The 22538-nt window shown below is 45.5% G+C and overlaps 1 protein-coding gene across 2 annotated transcripts in view; it reads left to right on the top strand.

Moving 5' to 3' along the window:
• The window catches only part of kcnab1b (potassium voltage-gated channel subfamily A regulatory beta subunit 1b), a gene marked incomplete at its 5' end in the record, with an annotated part of 69733 nt that overhangs the window by 13383 nt on the left and 33812 nt on the right, over positions 1–22538 (top strand). The window contains one exon of one of the 2 annotated variants that reach the window (XM_084058536.1): positions 11671–11894. The exons of the other annotated variant lie outside the window; for it this stretch is intronic. Coding sequence (XP_083914662.1) covers positions 11671–11894 — 224 coding nt within the window. Of the gene's footprint in view, positions 1–11670; positions 11895–22538 lie in introns of those variants that run through there. 2 annotated transcript variants of the gene reach the window in all.

A 22538-nucleotide genomic window follows, 5' to 3' on the forward strand; every position in this document is an offset into this window, starting at 1 on the left:
GTCGTCAGCCTGCGACTGCAACCTGTTCCTGTTCGCAGATGACTCGGCCCTGCTAGTCTCGGACAGGGACAGGCTGCAGGTTGAGAAAACTCTCAGCTCTGAACTCAACAAGATCTGCATCTGGCTCTCCGACAACAAGCTCTCATTACACCTGGGCAAAACGGAATGCATCCTCTTTGGGTCCACTCCTAACCTCAGAAAGGCAGAGAGCTTCACGATCAAAGCGGGTGATGATATCATCAAAAGAAAAAACGAAATTACCTACCTGGGCTCTATCTTGGAGGCTGACCTCTCTGGTGACAAAAATACTGAAAAAACGATCAAAACGGTCCACAAAAAAACACGCTATTTGCGGAGTATTGATCGTAAAGTCAGTAAGAAGACTCTGAAGACTCTTGCAGTGGCCCTCATACAAGGTCATTACGATTATGCATGTACTTCATGGTATCACAACACCACCAAGGCCTTAAAAACAAGGCTCCAAACATCCCAAAACAAACTTGTAAGGCTACTTCTTGGCCTCAACTACAAAATCCATCTAACCCCTGATCATTTTGATAGGATTGGATGGCTTAGGGTTGCGGACAGAGTACAGCAACTTGCTATGGGCCTGGTCTTCAAGATATATCACAACATTGGGATCCCCCTGTATTTGTCAAAATACTTCCAAAATGTTAATGATGTCCACGATCACAATACCAGAGGCAGCTCCACAAACCTTGTCCAACCCTTTTTTGGCTCAACAAAGGGAAGTAACTCGTTCTCATGCTATTCATCAAAAATGTGGAACGCCCTACCAAAAGGAGTAAAGGAGTGTAAAACCCTACTCTCTTTCAAAACAGCCCTAAAGATACACCTTCAGGAGGCCGCAATTGGAAAATGGCCCCTGTCTAAGTCCTAACCTAACCTACCCCCCTACCCCCCCCCCCCCCTCTCTCCTTCTCCTTTTGTACATATTTCTCACTCTTCATACCAGTAACCTGTAAACTGATTGTATGACATTCTATAGTAGTTGTGTATATCTGTCTGTCTCTTATATGTCATCATGATTTGTGTGCATGGGGAACTCATTTGAAACAAGCTCTGTGCTTTTATGAGTCTTCCAGTTTAGTAGACCTTGTATTGTGAATTTGTACTTCCATGTACTGTTGTTCTCATGTCTTACTAAATAAAGTACATCAATCAATCAAAACTCCGCTCACGAAGGGGGTCGGGCTAGCTTACCGCGGGCCACCGCTCGTGGCAGCTGGAGTTGGGGTAGGGAGGCGGGAGTGTCGCGGTGGTGCTGGGCGAGCACCGCTAGCACCTTCGGCGTTCCCCGTACAGGCCCTGGCCTGACCGTAGCGAGCCATCGCGTGGTGAAAGAAGCAGCTGCGGCTGTAGCCGAAACAGTTAAGCTGGTTAAAGCCAGGCCGTATCTGTGACGAAGCAGCCTCACCGAGAGCCGGGCGAGACAAGCAACACAGTTCGAGTATCGCGGGAGGGTTTCGGGGGGACAGAGCGAGAGCCGCTGGTGTCCACTAAAACTACCGGCACAGGCCGTATCTGTGACGAAGCAGCCTCACCGAGAGCCGGACGAGACAAGCAACACAGTTCGAGTATCGTGGAAAAGAGCGACAAAAAGCTAGGCTAACAGCTCTATTCGGGGAGTTAGCTCAACGGATAGGGGGTTAGCGCTGTGGAAGTAGCCAAACAGCTAAGCTAGTAAGTTAGCGGCTAGGCTAAGAACAGCTTTAAGCTAACGTCGGCTCACAAAAAGCTAGGCTAACAGCTCTGTTCGGGGAGTTAGCTCAGCGGGAAAGGGGGTTAGCGCTGTGGAGGTAGCCGAAGCTAGTAACAGCTAGCGGCTAGGCTCAGAGGCAGCTAAGGGCTAACACCGGCTCACCACGAGGTAGAATAAAGTTAGTTTCCTGGAGTTTAGTCGAGCGAGAAAACCCGTGGGTGACTTATCCTAGTCTCCGCTAGTTTCGGGGGGACAGAGCGAGAGCCGCTGGTGTCCACTAGAACTACCGGCACAGGCCGTATCTGTGACGAAGCAGCCTCACCGAGAGCCGGACGAGACAAGCAACACAGTTCGAGTATCGTGGAAAAGAGCGACAAAAAGCTAGGCTAACAGCTCTATTCGGGGAGTTAGCTCAACGGATAGGGGGTTAGCGCTGTGGAAGTAGCCAAACAGCTAAGCTAGTAAGTTAGCGGCTAGGCTAAGAACAGCTTTAAGCTAACGTCGGCTCACAAAAAGCTAGGCTAACAGCTCTGTTCGGGGAGTTAGCTCAGCGGGAAAGGGGGTTAGCGCTGTGGAGGTAGCCGAAGCTAGTAACAGCTAGCGGCTAGGCTCAGAGGCATCTAAGGGCTAACACCGGCTCACCACGAGGTAGAATAAAGTTAGTTTCCTGGAGTTTAGTCGAGCGAGAAAACCCGTGGGTGACTTATCCTAGTCTCCGCTTTTAGGGCTAAAGCTGGTTTCTCACTTTGGGTCCTGAAGTGTAGTAATTGTCGAATAAATGTAGAATTCAGTTTTTAACAAGCGTGTAGCCTTGTAACATCTGCGAACAGAGGAACTGAAGAGGAAGTACTACGTCACGACCAGCCCTTATATGTCCTTCCGGAAAGGGGAAGGGACAGCCGGTTACGTGACATACCCTCTAGCCCAATGAAATGGGCCCCGGGAGCGTATTGTGTAGCTCTGTTGCATCGCCAGATGGCGCTGTTTCCCATAGTGAGTGCCTCACGACTCAAAACGACAAAGAACTGTAGCATGTCCCCCCACCACCTCCCTTGCCCATCTCCTTCCTGTCTTTTCCACTGCACTGCTTAAGTTTAAAAAATGCCTTAACCCATTTAGACCTGTTACACCTATATGTTGTTGTACCTTTCAAGCTGGGAACGCCTCTGTGTCATTTTACTTGTTGCTATTATATATCGCTGTTGTCGGGCAGAAACCTCTAATCTCCATATTCTAACTTTTTGTGTTTTTTTTAAATTAATGGCCTACCTGATCATACTACAGTGTCACACCAAAACATCAGAAGCAGCAGATCTACAAGCATTTTGAGCTTGTAGATCTACTACTTTTACTATTGTTTTATTTGAATCCAGAAAAGTCACAGTTTTGGACGTCTCTGTCAGGTTTCCACCCGACAGAGAGGAAATATAGCAACATAGTATCATTATTAATTATTTTGGGCCGTTTTCGGAAGCCGTTTTTAGAATGGGACTGAAGTCACAGAATGGGTTCATTTCATCTTAAGAAAGTATTTAACACAGGCTCCATACCTCCACTGAACCCAGAAACCCCTCCTCCTGCGAAACAATGCCTTCTTGGCCTATTCATCAGTATTTCATACGAATGTGTGCTGGCCTGGGGTGAAATCTGTAGTGTTTAATAACTCTAGCCGTTATGCCGACATGGAGTCAATGCAACACTCTTTAGGGCTGATTAAACACTCAATTCCTCCTCTGTGGCGTCGTACATGCAGCGCATGATAATGACTTGTGCTTGCGGGGTAATCCACAGCAGCAGGAATTGAACGCAGCTGCGGAGACGTAGATTGGGGATTTATTATGGAGGGTAGAAAGAGAAAGAGAGTGAGAGAGAGAGAGAGCGAGAGCTGAGGGAAGATGGACGAATGGATGGCATATAAAGACAGGGATTCAGAGACAAAAAGATGTGGACAAGTGGAGAGAGGGATTAAACTAACAGCGGCGTCACATGACAGCATGTTGAGGAGGTCCCCCCTGCATCATGCCAATGTCTCCATCATCAGCAGGAAGGGGGTCGCAAGCTATGATTTATGGTTAGTTGTGTCCCAATGTGCACCGAAAATAGCAGATCTACAAGTGGATTGGCTATTTTTGGCGTGTGACACCCGCACGCAACCATGAGTCACGCCTTAGTACTGTATATACTGAAGAGTCTTCTGAATAGTTTTGTCGAGCAAGGCTGTAATCATGGGACACAACATCACCGAGGTGTCACAGAGGCCCTTATTTGCATGGCAGTGACTATTATTAGTGAGGAACCCTCTGTGCCCTGCAGAGGAAGTGTGCAGACGATTTATTCAGAGCATGGGTAAACATTTGTTTTTCTAGAAGGGTACTTATTACTGTTGAAAGAGATTCCAAACAATGGAAATCATAACTTAAACCCTATGTATGTCATTGACAAGGGGTACCAGAGGGGTCTATGCTTCGTCCCCTTTCTTTTCCCTCATCACCAAAGCTGAAAATAGTCAATCTAAGCTCACAACGTGTCACATTGCGGCGGGCTATGAGCTTGTGTATCGTCTGTTATCGGCAAATGTTCACCTATTAATTTGGTTAATGAACCTCACCTCTGGGTGCCTGCCTGGTGGCTCAGCCAGTTACTGACCACATGCCCCTTGTGAGTTGCAAGCATTTGAATCCAACTCGTATCATGTCTTGCGTGTCTCTCCTCTTCTCTTGCCCTGTTTCTCACCTCTCAACACTCTCTGTAGGATAGAATGTGTTTGGATCAATACTGTATGTGTGTTGGCATTCGCAATTACTACAGTCAGAACACTGTTATCGATGTTCAGGTGAGTTTGTGAAGCAAATTAATGCAGTCTGTTGCCATGTCGCTATGCTTGAACGATTGCTCTTCTTCTTCCTCTGCAGGGTTATCTTCGGCTCAGAGGTTTCTATTCCTAGGTTTTCACGTTTCGTTTTGACTGGGGTAACCAGTCCTACATTTAGACGCCTGAAAAAGGGCGTTCCTTCGCGAAGAAAGGGCGTTCCTTCAAAAGGTGGGCCTTTCGCAGTACTTTTTGATGATTGGTTTGTTATCACTTCCCAAGTTCCCATGCTCTGGCCAGCCACAGCGCTGCTCAGAGCAGACACAGGTGGCTTTCGCTGGCCGGTGCTTGTAGATCTACGCTTTTCGGCTTAAAGTGGTGTGGGTCGTACCGGGACGGAGGGTGGCTCGTTGGAGCCGGGCTGACGAGCTGGCACAACGGTGCCCAACCTGAGTCTGTCAGTCGCTCCCCGGCCGGCTTGGGCGCGAAAAAAACGCCTCCCATGGAGGTCGAGGGACTGTTATCACAGTCATAATTGACATTTATGTCATTTGTTCTTGTTTACGATCTTGCATCCATATTTGGGCGCTGCAGCGCTCTGACATAATCAATGATGTCAGTTATCTCCATATTTCCGCACGCAGTCAAGTATGTCCATATGTGGACGTCATATGACTTATGACATCATAGATGTCCATAGATATCCATATTGCAGTGGAGGAGTCCATAATTTGGAAAATGCATAGAAGGCATAGGGCAGACATGCACAGACTGCATGACCCTTTTTCTACTCTCCTCTCTAAATACAGCATAAAGATGCCGCCCCAAAAAGATCAACCCTACCGCTCTTTCACCCACAACCAGTACTTTACGGTGTGGGTGGCAGTTAGTATGCAGACCACATCGACACATGCAGCTTCCCCCGCGGCCGTAAAGCTCCCGAGCCCCAGAGAAAATCTCTACAGGAGCAGACAAAGAGTCATGACATCGTGGGTGTGTTGGCAAGCGTACGTCCGTAGCTACTGTAACACGTAAAACAGAGATTGCTTAGAATTTGTCTGAATAAAAAGTCTAAAATATTACTGTACTTCCTGTACAGGGACTTTGCCTTTGTCTCAGCAACATTCTATGTTCTGCAACTCAATTATAAATTCTTAATGGAGCAATTAAGGTATTATTGCCCATTAGGGATCCCATCGTGCCACGTAACACTTCTAGTTGACACATTTGACTGACACACTTTTAAATGGGTTCGACAGGGAGTGAAACTTTGAGCCTCGGAGGGGCTGGTGACATTAGAAAAGTATTTGTATCCTCCTCCAACTCTGCAAGTCCCTCTCTGAGGCGTTCGCAGAACAATGTGATCAAACCAAGCCAGGGCATTGTTGACAGCGGGCTGCAGCAGAGAGGCTAGTATGGAAATGGCATCAGTGCTTGACGTATGGTGCTGGAATGTAGTCTGCACTGTGGCCTACATGCTCCAATATAAAATATAACTGCAAAAGACAAACTGCAGAATCCCTCAGAAACTGAATATGTTTAACCACTTAAAACCCTATGCTTAGTTGACCGGGTCCCCAAGGCTCTGTCCTTTGTATGATTCTTTTGCCCTCTACACCAAATCTCCAACGTTCAAGCTCGTAGATCAGCAAATTTTGCCAAATATTCATCCCAGATGTGGTTTAATGCACAGTATAGTAAGTGGACATCCAGTGCAAAATGTCACATGCCAAATGGCATGTGACACGCAGTACTGCAGACACACATCATGCCACAGCTGACTGGCAGATACAGCTATTTAGCCCAACCACCACCAAAGGACCCCCCGACATTCATGCAACCATTCACCCAGAAACCACCCTCTGCATCAAAAATTATGGGAGACACATGCACGCACACACAGAGATATACACACACACACACACACACACACACACACACACACACACACACACACACACACACACACACACACACACACACACACACACACACACACACACACACACACACACACACACACACACACACACAATTGTCTTCTATAACCGCCTGCCGTTATCAACTGACTTCATAAGGATATAAATAAGACCGGGCGGTGGGTGGCCCCGGGGTTCGCTGACGTGCACTGAACCGTGAAGTCCTGAATCGTCACATTATCGCCCGGCAGGGGAGAAGGACAGCAATGCCAGCGCCCGTCTGAGCGTTGCCAGGCTTACACGTTATTTAATCCATGTGCTGGTCTCCACAGCGTCTTCTCTGGGGCACCGGGGTGCTGGGGCAAAACGGGTTCAGAACAACTTTAGGCTATTTTCAAACGCCATTGAATTCTGCAGTCTGAATCCATTGTGGAGCACTGCTTATTGTTGCTGTTAAGTTATTTATTGATTACCTATCATTTCAAAGTAATTTGTAATAATTTGGTGTAATGAACACATCCTTGTCTGTCGTTGCCTTACCCAGCACACATTTCTTTGACAGTGAGTGATATAATGCGTCACATGGGATGGGCCATTTAGGTGGCATGATGACATTAAAATGAAGAAGCCCTTCATTCATTCTTGAAAGTAAATGCAGACAAAGTGGGAGAGGGAGGTATGCAGTAAAATGTGGAGTGTTGATTTAACCATTTGTAACTCTGTGAGTCTACAAATGTAACCAAATGGACCCTTACAGGTCAAATTGGCTACATTTGTCGACAATAATAGTTGAAAGAGCCAAGCTGGTGAAATGAAGCGTGCACATTGTGTATGTAGGTTACATGTGAACAGCCGTGTCTAAATAAACCCTCGGAGGCCACTTCTGTCAACTCAATAAACACAGCAACACTGACTTTTTCTCCTGCCTCGGTCACACTTTTTAATGTTATATCTTGCAGACGGGCACACAAACGTTCAACATGCACACACGTGTGCACAGACGCATGCTGTATTTCCTGCATATACCGGGCATGTATGCACGCATGCAGACACACATTCACAGTTTAACCACTTAAACCCTGCAGCATCTGTATTGTACAATAACAGAAAACTGAAAAGGTACTAGCATCGAGCCCTGAGGGACTCCACTTAACCATATGGGGTTTAAGTGGTTATGTCTCTCTTCCTCCATCTATCCCTCTCATACTTTATCTATCATTCTCTCTCTCTCTCCCTCTCATACTTTATCTATCATTCTCTCTCTCTCTCCCTCTCATACTTTATCTATCATTCTCTCTCTCTCTCCCTCTCATACTTTATCTATCATTCTCTCTCTCTCTCCCTCTCATACTTTATCTATCATTCTCTCTCTCTCTCTCTCTCTCTCTCTCTCTCTCTCTCTCTCTCTCTCTCTCTCTCTCTCTCTCTCTCTCTCTCTCTGAGGTGCAGTAGTGTAAAACACTGCAGTTCGTTCAGTGCGTCTCTTAGAGCCAGTAGCCTGCACACACACACACACACACACACACACACACACACACACACACACACACACACACACACACACACACACACACACACACACACACACACACCCACACACACACAGAACACTCTCTTTCCTTCATTCACTCCACTCCCTCGCTCGCTCTCCTATCTCAAGCCACACGTTGCTCCTCTCTCTCTCTCTCTCTCCCCGCTGTATCTCTCTTTCTTTCTCTCTCCCGCTCATATTGTGCATCTGTCCTCCTCCTCCTCCTCCTCTGGAACGAGGTACCATGCATCCTCTTCTCTGTTCCCTCTCGTCTCCGCTCGTCCGATGTCATTCCAGGGTGTCCTCCTCCTCAGACGGTGCTTCTTCTTCCACTGACGTGCGGGGGACAGCGACTTGTCCCACTTCGCCGTCTCTCCAAGACTTCTAGACAACATTTATCCGCGTTGGAGATTTGTCCGTCGTTACCGGGAGCTGTATAGTGGAAACAAGCGGCATTTCTTCTCGGGATGCGAGTGTTGGCGGGACTCGTGCTTTGCTGTGTGATGTTGATCGCCTCACCTTGAAGTTTCGGGAGGTCACAGATCAGCCAGGGAGCTCCACTCGCCTCGTCCACGCTTTCTCACTTTCTCAGAGTGTGACCAATTCACTGTATGTAACAACCCGCGCATCAGTAATGCATGTGTTTGTTTGTGTGTATGCATGTGTGTGCATGAATCCATGCCTGTGTATATGCATGCCTGTGTGTGCGTGTGCGTGTGCGTGTGCGTGTGCGTGTGCGTGTGCGTGTGCGTGTGCGTGTGTGTGTGTGTGTGTGGGGGGGGGGGTTCCCCTGTGTGTGTGTGTGTGTGTGTGTGTGTGTGTGTGTGTGTGTGTGTGTGTGTGTGTGTGTGTGTGTGTGTGTGTGTGTGTGTGTGTGTGTGTGTGTGTGTGTGTGTGTGTGTGTGTGTGTGTGCGTGCTTGTGTGTGTACGTGCACACGTGTGTGTTTGCGTGCGTGTGTGTGTGTTGAATGGAACCTATACCTATTTGTGTGGGTGGTTGTGTGTGCTGAATGGACAGATAGTCAGACATATGCAGTCATTAGCCTGAGAAGATATGGCTTGTTATTTATGAAGTCTGTACCTGCAAGACTACAGTATGTTTTTCTATGATGTCATGTCCCATGGTTGCACATTCACATTCTTCTTTACTGTCCATACATTAGGGCACAAAGGCCAAATGCCAGGGCAGGAAGGCCATCAAATGAAGCAAGATTTTAGTCAATTGAAATAATTAATTGGATTTAAGGGTTATGGAAGGAAGGAAGGAAGGATTTTAAATGTAATATGTAGACTATATGCAGTGAAATAAATAAATAAAAATATTTACAATCTAATCCATGCTCAGCCCTGCACCAATCAAAGTGGATTGGTTTAAAGATGGGGACTCAGGGGAGTTAAGAATTCAGGATCTCAACAAAAGACAAGAAAGAGACAGAAAGAGGAGCAAGTGGTACAGTCAGCTGGGGCATTAAGGCCACTATGGCCTCAGGGCATGCCATTTTTACAGGGGCACAAGGCCAAACTGAGGGGCAACGACAGCCATGGCCTTCGTGGCCTCCCTGAAATTCCTTCCCTGGTGTTGACTGATGCTAGGTTCTTGGTTTACCTGTTCCTAGTTTCTAGTTCCTAGTTTTTTCCTAGATCCTAGTTTCTTGAAGCCCTACACTGTCTCTCTGCATTCTATGTATGTGATTGCATGTGCGTGTGCATGTGCATGTGCATGTGCATGTGCATGTGCGCGTGTGTGTGTGTGTGTGTGTGTGTGTGTGTGTGTGTGTGTGTGTGTGTGTGTGTGTGTGTGTGTGTGTGTGTGTGTGTACGAACATGTGTCTGTGTGTGGGAGTTGTAACGAGGCCGAGCACAGTAAACAGAACTCTCTCATCATGACAGAGTGGGCTGTAACCCAGAATGCAGAACTGAATAGCAGCTTGTGTGCGTGTGTGTCCTTTTCTACCTGTGTTTGTGTGGACAGTGGCTTGTACAGTTATTACCTCCCCTCCAGGTGTGTGTGTGTGTGTGTGTGTGTGTGTGTGTGTGTGTGTGTGTGTGTGTGTGTGTGTGTGTGTGTGTGTGTGTGTGTGTGTGTGTGTGTGTGTGTGTGTGTGTGTGTGTGTGTGTGTGTGTGTGTGTGTGTGTGTGTGTGTGTGTGTGTCTAGTTGTGCACATGCAGTGCTGTGCAGTGTTATCGCACTCACTTCAGGTGTTTGACGAAAGGGCTTAGCCATAGTTGAAGGACAATGAATAGTTTCTCACACACACACACACACACACACACACACACACACACACACACACGCACACACGCACACGCACATGCACACGCAAATCTCCCTCTGCCACAACACACCTCCGGTGCCTGAAAAGAAAGCTACCAGATAAGCAGATAATTTGCAAATATACTGTCTATTAAAAAGAGAGATAAGCAAGTGGCTAACCTTTGACGGGAAGCAAGTCTTAGGAACAAAGCCCAGAAATGTATGGGAAAAGGTTCATGTGAAAGAGACAGATAGAGGGAGAGAGGGAGAGGAGACAGACAGACTGATGAGGAGACAGACAGACAGACAGACAGACAGACAGACAGACAGACAGACAGAGAATTATACTGATTCTATGTTGCCAGGAGGAGGGCTGGAGAAGCACACAGCTCTAAGCAGTGGACGTTAAGCTGAAGTAAATGACACATGCTGAAGGCGGGAAGGTGAAGAGAGAGAGAGAAGAGAGGAGAGTTGGAGAAGGGATGCAAGAGGATGGAGGGGGGAAAGAGTTGATGGAAGAGGGAGGGAGAGAGAGAGATACAGAGCATGGGTTTCGTAGATTCTTTTTAATGTCTCTAATCCTTGGATGGCATGGGGATTTTTCATGGGTCTCACACACACAGTACACACACAGTACACACACACACACACACACACACACACACACACACACACACACACACACACACACACACACACACACACACACACACACACACACACACACACACACACACACACACACACACACACACACACACACACACACACACACACACACACGCACACACACACACACACACACACACACACGTGCGCACGCACACACACATCCATTCATTCAGGAAAAATCAAACACATTTCTCATTCGTTCCACTGTCAGCTCTAGGCGAGAGTGGTGGGGGGGGCTGATGAGCTAATCTCTCATGCAGGACCTCCTGTCCCATCATCCTCTCTCTCTCTCTCTCAGGTAGCGTCAGAGCTGCGTGGGATCCCCTCCACCTCACCTGCTTTACTCGCCAGCCGCCGCTCACAAAACCATCCATCCCCCCCCCCCCCCCCCCCTCCGGCCGACCAGATCTCAGCGGTCCAGAGTTCAGTAGTACACCGCCCAAGGCTGTCAATGTACAGTGCGTCCTCTTTCCACCAAACGGCAGGAACCCCCCCCCCCCCGGCTATCTGACACCCTGGTCTCACCCTTGACCTCTACGTCGAGCTGCACCACCTCCACCATATAGACCGGACTGATTCAGAAAGCCAGATACTACAAGTGTGACGCCGAAGCATCCGAGGACAACAAAACAACCCTGTGTCACAGAACTAAACAAAATACTGTGTTTCAAAACCTTTTTCAGCTTTGGTAGCCTCTCTCGCTCTCTCTCTTGCTTTCTCTCTCTCTCTCTCTCTCTCTCTCTCTAACCCCCGGGCAGTCATGCAAGTGTCATTTGCGTGCTCGGACCAGGGGGGGCTGAGGGCACCTCGCCCCAATGGCGAGCACAGCAAGCAAAACGCCACTAGCCCCAACTCCAGCGCCAGCAAGGCGCGGGCACGCTTCCGCACTGTGGCCTTGATCGCGCGAAGTTTGGGCTCCTTCACCCACCGTTACCACCACAATCTGAAGGAGTCGACTGGCAAGCTCACAGGCATGAAGTATCGGTATGTAGACAACACCCCATTGTGGATTGTATGTAAGAATGCTTATATGTGTAGATGGGGTTAGGATTCCCACTTTCCTGTGTGAATATACTGTGTGTGCGTGTGCGTGTGAGTGTGCGTGCGTGTGTGTGTGAGAGAGAGAGAAAGAGATTATCACAGCTGAGGGTGCTGAGGGTGATCGTTACATTTTATTTATTATTACATACACAAAGACAACCAGAAAATAGCATTTTGTTAATCATACTGACATTACTGTCAATGAGGAACAGCAGAATGGTATAGTACTGCTGGGATTTCCCGACAGTGTGGTGAGATAGTTGGCTGAAAACAGTGTGCTGCTGGTGTGCCTCGCTTTTGTTTGTATGCATTCTGTGAACCATTTAAGCAGTGGTGGCTCCAGACAAACCTTGCAGGGGGGGCACATTTTGCAACAATGTTTAGGACCCAAAGATAGATTATACTCATAAGGTGCGTGCGTGCGTGCGTGCGTGCGTGCGTGCGTGCATCACAGATAATGGCCGTCGGAATGTAGCACAATTTCCTTCCACAAAGTTAACCGCATGTTTTTTCCTGTTTGGATTTCATGTGAGAAAGACATACAATTCTTAATTGTTAGATAAGCTATCAAACTGTAACGTCTAATAATTAAATGGTTCACGGGCATTATACAAATAATCTAATCGCACTGTAGCAATTCTTAAATGACTATATCAACTCTGAAGCAATATAATTGCATTTAAATGTCAACACAAGGTAGAAAGCATGTAGGTTTAACATTTTCATATAATGTATGTGTGTGCGTGACTTCGTTTTTCTGTATTAGATGACATTTAGTAATTGAAGAGATCTCATTTAGCAATTACTGTGTTGTCAATGCTCGATGCCACCCCATTCGGATGCTATCAATGCATTGAATGGGACATTATCACCTTCTATCAGACCATTGAACCTACTCAGCGCCATTGGAGTTATGTACCGATAGGTACAGAATCGTAAATCCTGTTGTGGGGACTGCTCCGCCTCCGAGTAGGTTAGTAGCTCCTGATTATGCCCAATGAATGGTCTGATAAATCGTGGGTAGGTCAGTACAGTATATCGCCTACTCGTCGCCTACTCGCCCATTCAATGGTCTGACAAAACATGATAATCTCCCATTCAATGCATTGATAGCATTCAGTGTCGATGCAGAGTTTTGTGAGCACATTGAAGCTGTGGCACAATGGCAGTTGAGGGGGTGGCTTTGTGCTCCAGGCAGGAGGCGGGTATTTTGAAACCACGAGCCCATGATCCCACCATCCTATAAATGTCATTGATAATTAGGCCGATAGGTCAGTGTGCTCCAAATAGCCGGAGAAACAGGTGGATACGCTCTGTACTAGTCCTGCATACAAACTCCATCGCTGCATCATTGTGGAGATATCGTTCAAGTTGTGTTCTATATGACTCGGAGTTCTAATGAGGCAAACAGCTATCGCATCTGACAGAGTTGGCTCGTAACCCAGAACACAGGAACAAAATAGCAGCCTGCGCCTTGTTGCTAACTCACCAGAGAGGCACAGTAGACGCCACCGTGCTCTGTGAAGGAGGAGAAAAGTAAACAAAGAAAGAGAAAGGGGTGGTGATATGCCAGCTCTCAGAAAGGATGCAATTAGCATAATATGAGCAGAGTGGATGCAGATCTTCTAAATGTATTAAAAGTGTCCTCTTGTCACAGCATCCCTAGTCTAGTTTCCATAACAACATTGGAGTGGCTAATCTCAATCTGTTCACAAGCCTGATAGCTCCAATCTGTACTGTACATGCCTATAGCGAGGCACTTACAGTAGATTTCTCAGTAAGCAGCTCAATGCAAAATGCTGTATATCTTCTTTTCAATGCAGCTCCCTTTAGTAATTAATCCCATTTCCACATGGAATCCATAACAATACAAAATAGACAATAGACAAAACATAACCAGCAATGGTAGTGGATAGTCATTCACACAGTGGCCTCATTTACAGTATGTAGGAGTTCCGTACAGTGTCTGTTCCCACGTTAGATGACTCTAACGGCTACAGTCGTGCTAGCACGAGAGGTGCATAAAGCACGGAACACTCAATATTTGGGAACGATAAAATACCGTATGTATTTGGGACAAACAGAACATTTGCCAGGGTGTAGTTGGGATGAACTTTTATTTAGTTTTCCAAATGAAAATGTCACCTGCCACTGCACATATCACTGTCACTGTCTATGTTAAAGCAGGAAATGCCAAGCTGTTGTGAAAGTTGCATTGTAGTTGATAATCTACCGGTATGCATGTAAAACAATTTATTTTCTCTGACTTACACCATTGTTTTTTGTGCAGTAGTTTTCTTTTCATTGGTGAGGATTTAAAAAATGTCTTTGTCCTTTTAGAGCAAAGCCTAATGCTGGCCACTGCCAAAATAGTTATAATTTACGTATAAACTGCTTCACAAAAACAATGCTACTGTTCAGAGATTCACAGAATTCTTTAAAAACATATCTACATGCATTATAATTAACTATACACGTTATTTTCTCTACAGGGAGATAAAAGTGCAAATCATTAGGTCTCAGAGAGACCTACACATTTCTTAAGTTTATCAATTAAAATACTCAGGTCATTCATGTCAAATGAACCGCTCAGATCTAGCAGGAGAAGACAGACACTACTTGTGCCAGTAGCAATCCTTACTTTTAGTAAGGCGGTTTCAGTAATGTGGTTGACTTGGAAACCATACTGAAATGTATCTAAATATGGAACATTACCAGTGGATTTACATACCAGAGGGAAAGGGGCTTTAAGTAATTAAGTAAGGATCTGTTTCTCCATTCAGATCCTTGTAAACAGGTGGAGGTGGTTTTGTAAAGCTGTCAAAGCCCTGGTAAATCCTCGAGTATTCTTCCTCGGCACATAATCACATAAATATTATATGATACCATAGCACCTTCTGGTTTTACTGTATGCCTCTCTCTCCCTCGGTCTTGTGCTTCTTTGCACACTTGATCTGACTGGATATTTGACTTTAACAGACAACATCCCACCAGAGTAGTACATATTTTTGACATCTTTACAAGTCGGAGTTTCCCTCACAAATAAAAGTGAGCGCTGTTATTTTGCTTGTGCATGTTTCTGTGTGCATGCGTAACCTTTGTGAATGTATTTATGCGTGCGCAAGTGTGCATGTGTGTGTGTGTGTGTGTGTGTGTGTGTGTGTGTGTGTGTGTGTGTGTGTGTGTGTGTGTGTGTGTGTGTGTGTGTGTGTGTGTGTGTGTGTGTGTGTGTGTGTGTGTGTGTGTGTGTGGGCGACTGTGCGTATGTGTGGGCACGCGTGCGCGTGTGTGTGCGTATGTGTGGGCACCCGCGTGTGTGTGTGTGTGTGTATGTGTGTGTGTGTGTGTGTGTGTGTGTGTCTGTGTGTGTGTGTGTGTGTGTGTGTGTGTGTGTGTGTGTGTGTGTGTGTGTGTGTGTGTGTGTGTGTGTGTGTGTGTGCGTGTGCGTGCGTGTGTGTGTGTGTGTGCGAATGTGCATGAGTGAATGCGTGCGTGTGTGTGTGAGATTGTGTGATAGTGGCAGTAAAGCTGTTCCTAAGCCACAGGGAAGAGAACATCTGAAGGCGTAGATCTTGAGGCAGAAGATAGAGTGTGCGGAGCTGGAAGACAGATGTTAGTAATACAATCATAAGCTTCATTTACAGTTGTCATGGAGATGCGGAAACAGTTAAGTTCTAATTTAAGTACGAGTTGGTTGTTTTTCTCTCTTCCTGTCTGTGATATCATTTCAAAAGGGAATCACTGAATCACACCGTGTTGATAGGGCTCCAGATACTTAGTTGGCTTTATGCAAGTATCTTTCCTTCTTCTTCCTTTTCTTTTTCTTCTCACCACAGCGGAGTCATGTGGCTTTGAATCCACCGCGGCGCATCTGGCTTTGTCGAGCGTCTATACGAACGCAATTGGCCCGTGTTCCGGGGAGGGAAATCGGGTGGGGAGGGTGATATTTGTCACTATACGCACACTTAAGGGCTGGGACGGCACCTGTCTGCGGGTAGTGTTGGGCTCTACGTCCTCCCGGTGGGGGTTCCTCACTGGCAGGTGAGCCAGTAGGATACAACAGGAGTGAAAACACACAGAAATGTGTGTGGGGAGGAATCAATTGACATAACGACTGAATTGGGGAGAAAACTTTTTTTTTTTTTATATAAATCTACAAGCTCACAATGCTTTGAGCTTGTAAGATTGGCTATTTTCGCTGTTCGTCATGAAACAAAGTATAAAGCTCTTAGGCAAAGTTCCGCTTGGTTAGTTCAGCGCTGCACTGCATATATGGGCATGTTAAAATCCCTTCTGTTGGTTTGTTGCATAGCACCTTATCATGGGTCAACAGAGAGAAGGAGAGATCCCGCATTAGAGGCGTAACGAACCAAACAAAGCCGCCTCCGTGTGTGCTTTTACATGAGTCATGACATGCCGGCGTTCAGCAATCAGAGGCGTGAAGAAAACAACAGCCTTGTGTTACACTATGCAGTTTAACAGCTGTTGTTGGTGGTGTATTCTATACATTTACAGTTGTAGCCTATGCATTTATTTAATGGTTTTATTTCCCGGGACGAGGTAGAATGTTGCGCCAACCTTATCCAACCCTGTCCTGCCTTGAGGGCTGAGCCGTTTAAACAGATGTCAATTAGGCTCTATGACTGCCTCCGCTGCCAGGTCAAAGGCGTCACAACAATGTTCCACTTTTTATAAAGAGCAGCCAGGCAGAATGAAGGGGCAACATTCCCGCCTTAAACATGTGTGGACAAGGGGCGAGAGAGAGAGAGAGAGAGAGAGAGAGAGAGAGAGAGAGAGAGAGAGAGAGAGAGAGAGAGAGAGAGAGAGAGAGAGAGAGAGAGAGAGAGAGAGAGAGAGAGAGAGAGAGAGAGAGAGAGAGAGAGAGAGAGAGAGAGAGAGAGAGAGAGAGAGAGAGAAAATTGGACGTGTTCTACTCTGGCAGACCTACTCGGCGGTGTAACAAGTGTCTTTTTTTTTCTTCGGCTTCTAGCCAAAGGAAGGAAAATAAAATAAACTAGAATATTTGCAATTCTGGGAAATTGCAAGTGTCGCGAGTCCCAGGTTGCGACCGCCGGGAATCGAGTAATACGCTGGAAGGTGTAATTATTTTTTCAAAATTAGGGCACTGGACTATGAACCTCCCCTCCAAGTGGTGTATCCTTAGCCCTTACGGTTTCCGAGAGAAAAATACTTGAATGGGAGTTTTCGCATTTCCCATTATAAGTCAATCGGGAAAATTAATTCACTAATAAATTAATATCAATTAAACTATTCAACGTATCTCTTAGCAAAATGGATGCACACGATTCCCGATGAAAAGTGTGGGAGGAGTAGTGGGACAAAATAAAGTTTATCTAGAAAGAATAAATAAAGTGGGACAAGTACATATAGGTTGCCCAGCCTGTTGCCCCTGCAACCACACAAATAAATGCTGCTTTAGAAGCTAGTCAACCTTAAAGCAATACTTAAAGATCATGGGGCCTCAGTTCCCAGTGAGTATCCAATATACCTCTACCTCTTAACATGTTTCCACTTTGTTAGTGTCAAGCTTGTTTTTATTTCATGTTTAGTCTTTTCCACACACCACATCACATAATTAACACAGTAATGGTGTCATTACAGTAACTAAAACAGTTATACAGTAACAGACAGTACTGTCATTACTCGTTACAGTATCTAATAACAGTCATACAGTAACAGACAGTACTGTCATTACTCGTTACAGTATCTAATAACAGTCATACAGTAACAGACAGTACTGTCATTACTCGTTAAAGTATCTAATAACAGTCATACAGTAACAGTATTTACTGTCATTACAGTAAATAATAAGTCATACAGTAGCAACGATAGCTAATGGGGATCTTAACCAATCCAAACAATATCCAGATATTTCCCCCAGTCACAACGCATTTCATACAGCAAACAAGTGTATACAATTACATTACAGCTCCATTTATTGGATTTGGCAGAAACAGCCCCAGAGCGACTGTCATTCTCATGTTTGTGAATGAACCTCTTATCCTAACTTCTTGTTTTTAATCAAACGCCCTAAAACGATTTTCTTCCCTTAGGCGAATACTTCCACTAATCAGAGGAGTGATGTTTCAAGCAGCACATGCTCTTCTGGTATAAACACAAAGTCACCGTCTTAAACCATTATAGGCCATTATAGCCATTAGCTATAAAGAAAAATGTAACTATACACAAAACATATCCATCTGGTACAGCATGTACATGAGGTTAAACATAAGGTGCATGCACATAGCAGCAGGTATGCCCCCGCCCCTCCATCCCGGAAAAAGGCTCTTTCTTAATCGTTCTGAGTCACCAGTGCAATCTCCATTTTTCGTGATCGCAAGTATCAGTGTACTGTGTAACTAAGTGTAAGTATGCAGTGTATAAATGTTGTTGTACAGGGTAAATGATAGCCGTTAACAAGCATGATTCAGTGAGCATTCTCACCAGCATTAGAGGAACATTAAGCTGTCCACAGGAGCCAGTGTGTTTTGACAGCCAGATGGGGACTGATGTGCCTTGGTCGTCTGTCGGCCTACAGTCATGCTGCTGCTGGCACTCTGAAGCGTAAATCAATATTATCATAGCTGTCACTTTCTGTGTGTGTGTGTGTGTGTGTGTGTGTGTGTGTGTGTGTGTGTGTGTGTGTGTGTGTGTGTGTGTGTGTGTGTGTGTGTGTGTGTGTGTGTGTGTGTGTGTGTGTGTGTGTGTGTGTGTGTGTGTGTGTGTGTGTGTGTGTGTGTGCGTGCGTGCGTGCGTGCGTGCGCGCGCGCGCGCGCGCGTGCGTTGCGTCCGTCCGTCCGTCCGTCCGTCCGTCCGTCCGTCCGTCCGTCCGTCCAACGGCCCTCTGATTTATTGTCATTTCCCACTTTTCCTATTACACATGGAAAGCCTTCATCTCCCCTCCATGAAATGGATCTGTGCGCCCCACACCATTTACTACAGTTACGAGTCTGTCAGGTGGCAAGGCTGCCGTGATGCATGGATCTAATAATGTACACCCAGGTGCAACATTCCAGGAGCCCCGGAGCAGGGGGCTCCGCTAAGCCCAAACAGCAAAACAGGAACCTGGCCACAATTCATCGGATAAACAAACACCAAGTTCAAGCAAGTTACGCCAGAACTTTTGTTGGAGTGCACTCAGTGAAGTCTTCCTTGTAAATGCATGTTGTATAATCGCACCACTTTGGGGATGCAATTTTGGCTTCTCTCATTCAGCTGATTTAATGGTCAGAAGAGAGGACCACTTACTGAGAGTGATAAAACTGAAATGGAATATTGTGATGTGCATTGAATGTGAGGAGAAAATGATTCAGCAAGGCAGACCACTTTCATCCTTGCATCCCTATTTCAGGCATGTCATTATACAGTAGGTGAAATTTATTTCTGAAAGTAGCCAATTCATAAGCTCACAACCCATTGCATTGCGACGTGTTTGTGAGCTTGTGGATCAGCTATTATAAATCAGGCTTAAGTGGTTAATCAAATTTAAAGAGGCATATAAGCTCGGAGTGCAGTTGAGGGGCAGGCCCTCATTTTCAATGTAGCCGAGATACAATACAAAACACAATAGAGTCATCATTCATTCATATACAGCAATAATTACATTACATGAATCAGAAGACTCAGAAATCACAAAAAAAACCTAAAACATGTAATAAAGCAGTTACAATCTTGAACAAAAGTGTTAGAAACCATTGCCCTGAATTGATATATACCTCCTAGAGGAAGTTCATCTTGATCCTCTGTGACAAGTCCTGGTGCATTAGATCCCACTGGGCTGCACTGCAAACATAAAACATCATCTCCAATTTGACAGCATACTGAATCAATGTACAGCACCACAGGTCTGTCCACATGTTGTTCCCAAAACAGGACCAACCCATGGGGTTTCAGGTGTGCTTTTCCACCATCTGTCTCTACCTAAAAATACACCAATATTCCATCTGTGATTTGACCAACACTCACTTTTTTCTTTCTTTACTTTTGTGCAGTAAGCAGCCAAAATCCAGATCCAAGGATAGTTCACTATTATTATTATTCAAATAGCCTTCCAGAACGCTTCACAAGCATAATTGTGCCCATGTGCCCAAATAAAACAACCGTATTCACCAGATGACGCTTCTTGGCTTTCTTACAATGCTTAACACAATTAGTGTTTTTTGATTTATTTTTAGCCTTGCTAGAGAGGCTCCAAGGATAGTGATGTTATTCAGTTCAACACTTTGGTTCCACTCAGGATATGTCGAAAACTCCCTGGAGGATGAACCCTACTAATTCCGGTGACTCCATGGCACCCCTAGCACCACCCTTTGGCCCACATTTTCCATTGCACAAAATATATTCTGAAAATGTAGTGGGGCTTTTAGTCTTGTTTTGTGCAGGTATCATTATTTGCCATGTGCATTTTACAATATGTTAATTTTCTGGGTCATTTATTGTTGTTCTGTCTATAGTGTCCCTTATTACGGTGTGGGTTTTGTATGGTTGCATACAAATGAATTCAGAACAGTCATGCAAAAAGCAGCCTCTAGGAATTGAGCACACACACACAGCAGCTGTCATTTCACATTTCTCATTCTGTCATCAAGACTTTTTTGTCTTGGGTGTTTAATCTGCTTAGACCACTGGGGTTTGGATTCTCTCTGCTCTGCACCTCTAAAGACCTCTTGCCAATATTCTCTGTCTGTCTCGCTATCTGCCTTTCATTCACTTGTTCCTTTCAATGCACGCCTGTGAGCGTGTATCTGTGCATGTGCGTGCGTGCGTGCGTGCGTGCGTGTGTGCGTGCGTGCGTGCGTGCGTGCGTGCGTGCGTGCGTGCGTGCGTGTGTGCGTGCATATGTGTCAGGAACACTTCCAGAGGATTCCTTCCCCTGCAACTCCTCAGCTTTTATTTCACAGCTAATCTCGTCATCTGCTTGTCAAAGTGATTAATTTTCATCCATTCTTGAGTATTTCCTGTCCTCCCACATAGGTCCTATGATAAGACTTCCCCTTCCACTGAATGATTGATTAACCATGGCATGGTTGCCACCAGTGGTACAGCGGTAGCCGTATACCTTCATCCCAGCCACCACACGTGATGTTTTGGTATTAGTCAGTTCTCATATTAAATGAGAACTGCAGAATTTGCACTGTTGGTTGTATATCCTTCTTAATAAACCGTCCCCACTTACAAAAGTATTTACATCAGCAGCAGTGTGACAAACGGATGCGTTTTGGTTCCTCAGGCCTTAATTCATCAATGCTGATGAAGGCCTGAGGAGCCGAAATGAGTCCATTTGACAGACTTGTCAAACTATTGTGAGTTCTGACTGTTTCTTAAGACTGTTTGCTTTGGGTCTGCACCCGTCCTTGATTCTTTAAACTGCTGTCAGTAGAGCGCACTTAGCTCGGGACTTTAAAGGTTTTATATCCTACCAGTAAGTTAATAGCATTCGCCTGCCGGGTCTAACTACTGTAGTTAGACCAAAAATAATACAATATAAACTCAAATTAAATCTCAATTCAAATTCAAACACTAATTTAAAATGATTGATTTGAGAATCCTAAAAGTTATATCCAGGAAATTCTAAAAATAAGACATCAACATGACATCAAATGTGAAAGATTAGATTTTTCTACTTGAGAAATGATGATGAAACAAGAAACTAAGAATAAAAGAAGCTGTACATAGCAGCACATGGGATGCTCATAAGTGATGACAGGTTGATGACTCATTTGTCATTTTACTTCAAGGCTGAATTTGGGTGCCATTCAAGCATGAGGCAATGTCTTGCATTTGCTTACATACTTTTTTATATGCAAAGACTCTATTTTAGCCTGTCCTTTGTCCATTATTTCTTGGACACACACAGGCAACGCACGCACGCACGCACGCACGCACGCACGCACGCACTCACACTCACACTCACACACACACACACACTCTCTCTCTCTCTCTCTCTCTCTCTCTCTCTCTCTCTCTCTCTCTCTCTCTCTCTCTCTCTCTCTCTCTCTCTCTCTCTCTCTCTCTCTCTCTCTCTCTCTCTCTCTCTCTCTCTCTCTCTCTCTCTCTCTCTCTCGTGTCATTCTCAAACACAAATATGCACTCAAACACACAAATCCGCATGCACACACATGCACATATGCTATGCAATTTTCCAATTCAGTTACATTTCATTTCATTATAGTGCCATTTCACGACAAGTTGTCTCAAGACACTAGATATAGAACAAGCATTTGGAAGAAACCTCGTGTAGAACCAGGCTCTAGGGTGGGCAGCCATCTGCCTCGACTGTGTAGGGGGGAAAGAGAGAGAGACAGAGAGATACATCCGTTGCAGTGATTTGTTCTAATTTCATGAACCTTTTCATTTCCTTAGCTGCTTGAACCTTGAGGCTGGCCCTACAGTTAACTCCTGTGGCTCTATTAGTGAATTACAGCAAGCTGCCTAGACTGGATAAGGAATTGCCAAAAGCTGCAGTAGCCTTTGCATAGGTAACCGATGCCTCTGGAGGCACTGGGTCTTGTTATGCACCAATAATTGGGTATAATTATCTGTCACTATAGAAACTAGACCGGCGCC

This window comes from Gymnoscopelus microlampas (assembly GCF_963454915.1).
Source record: "Gymnoscopelus microlampas genome assembly, chromosome: 5".
NCBI lineage: Eukaryota > Metazoa > Chordata > Actinopteri > Myctophiformes > Myctophidae > Gymnoscopelus > Gymnoscopelus microlampas.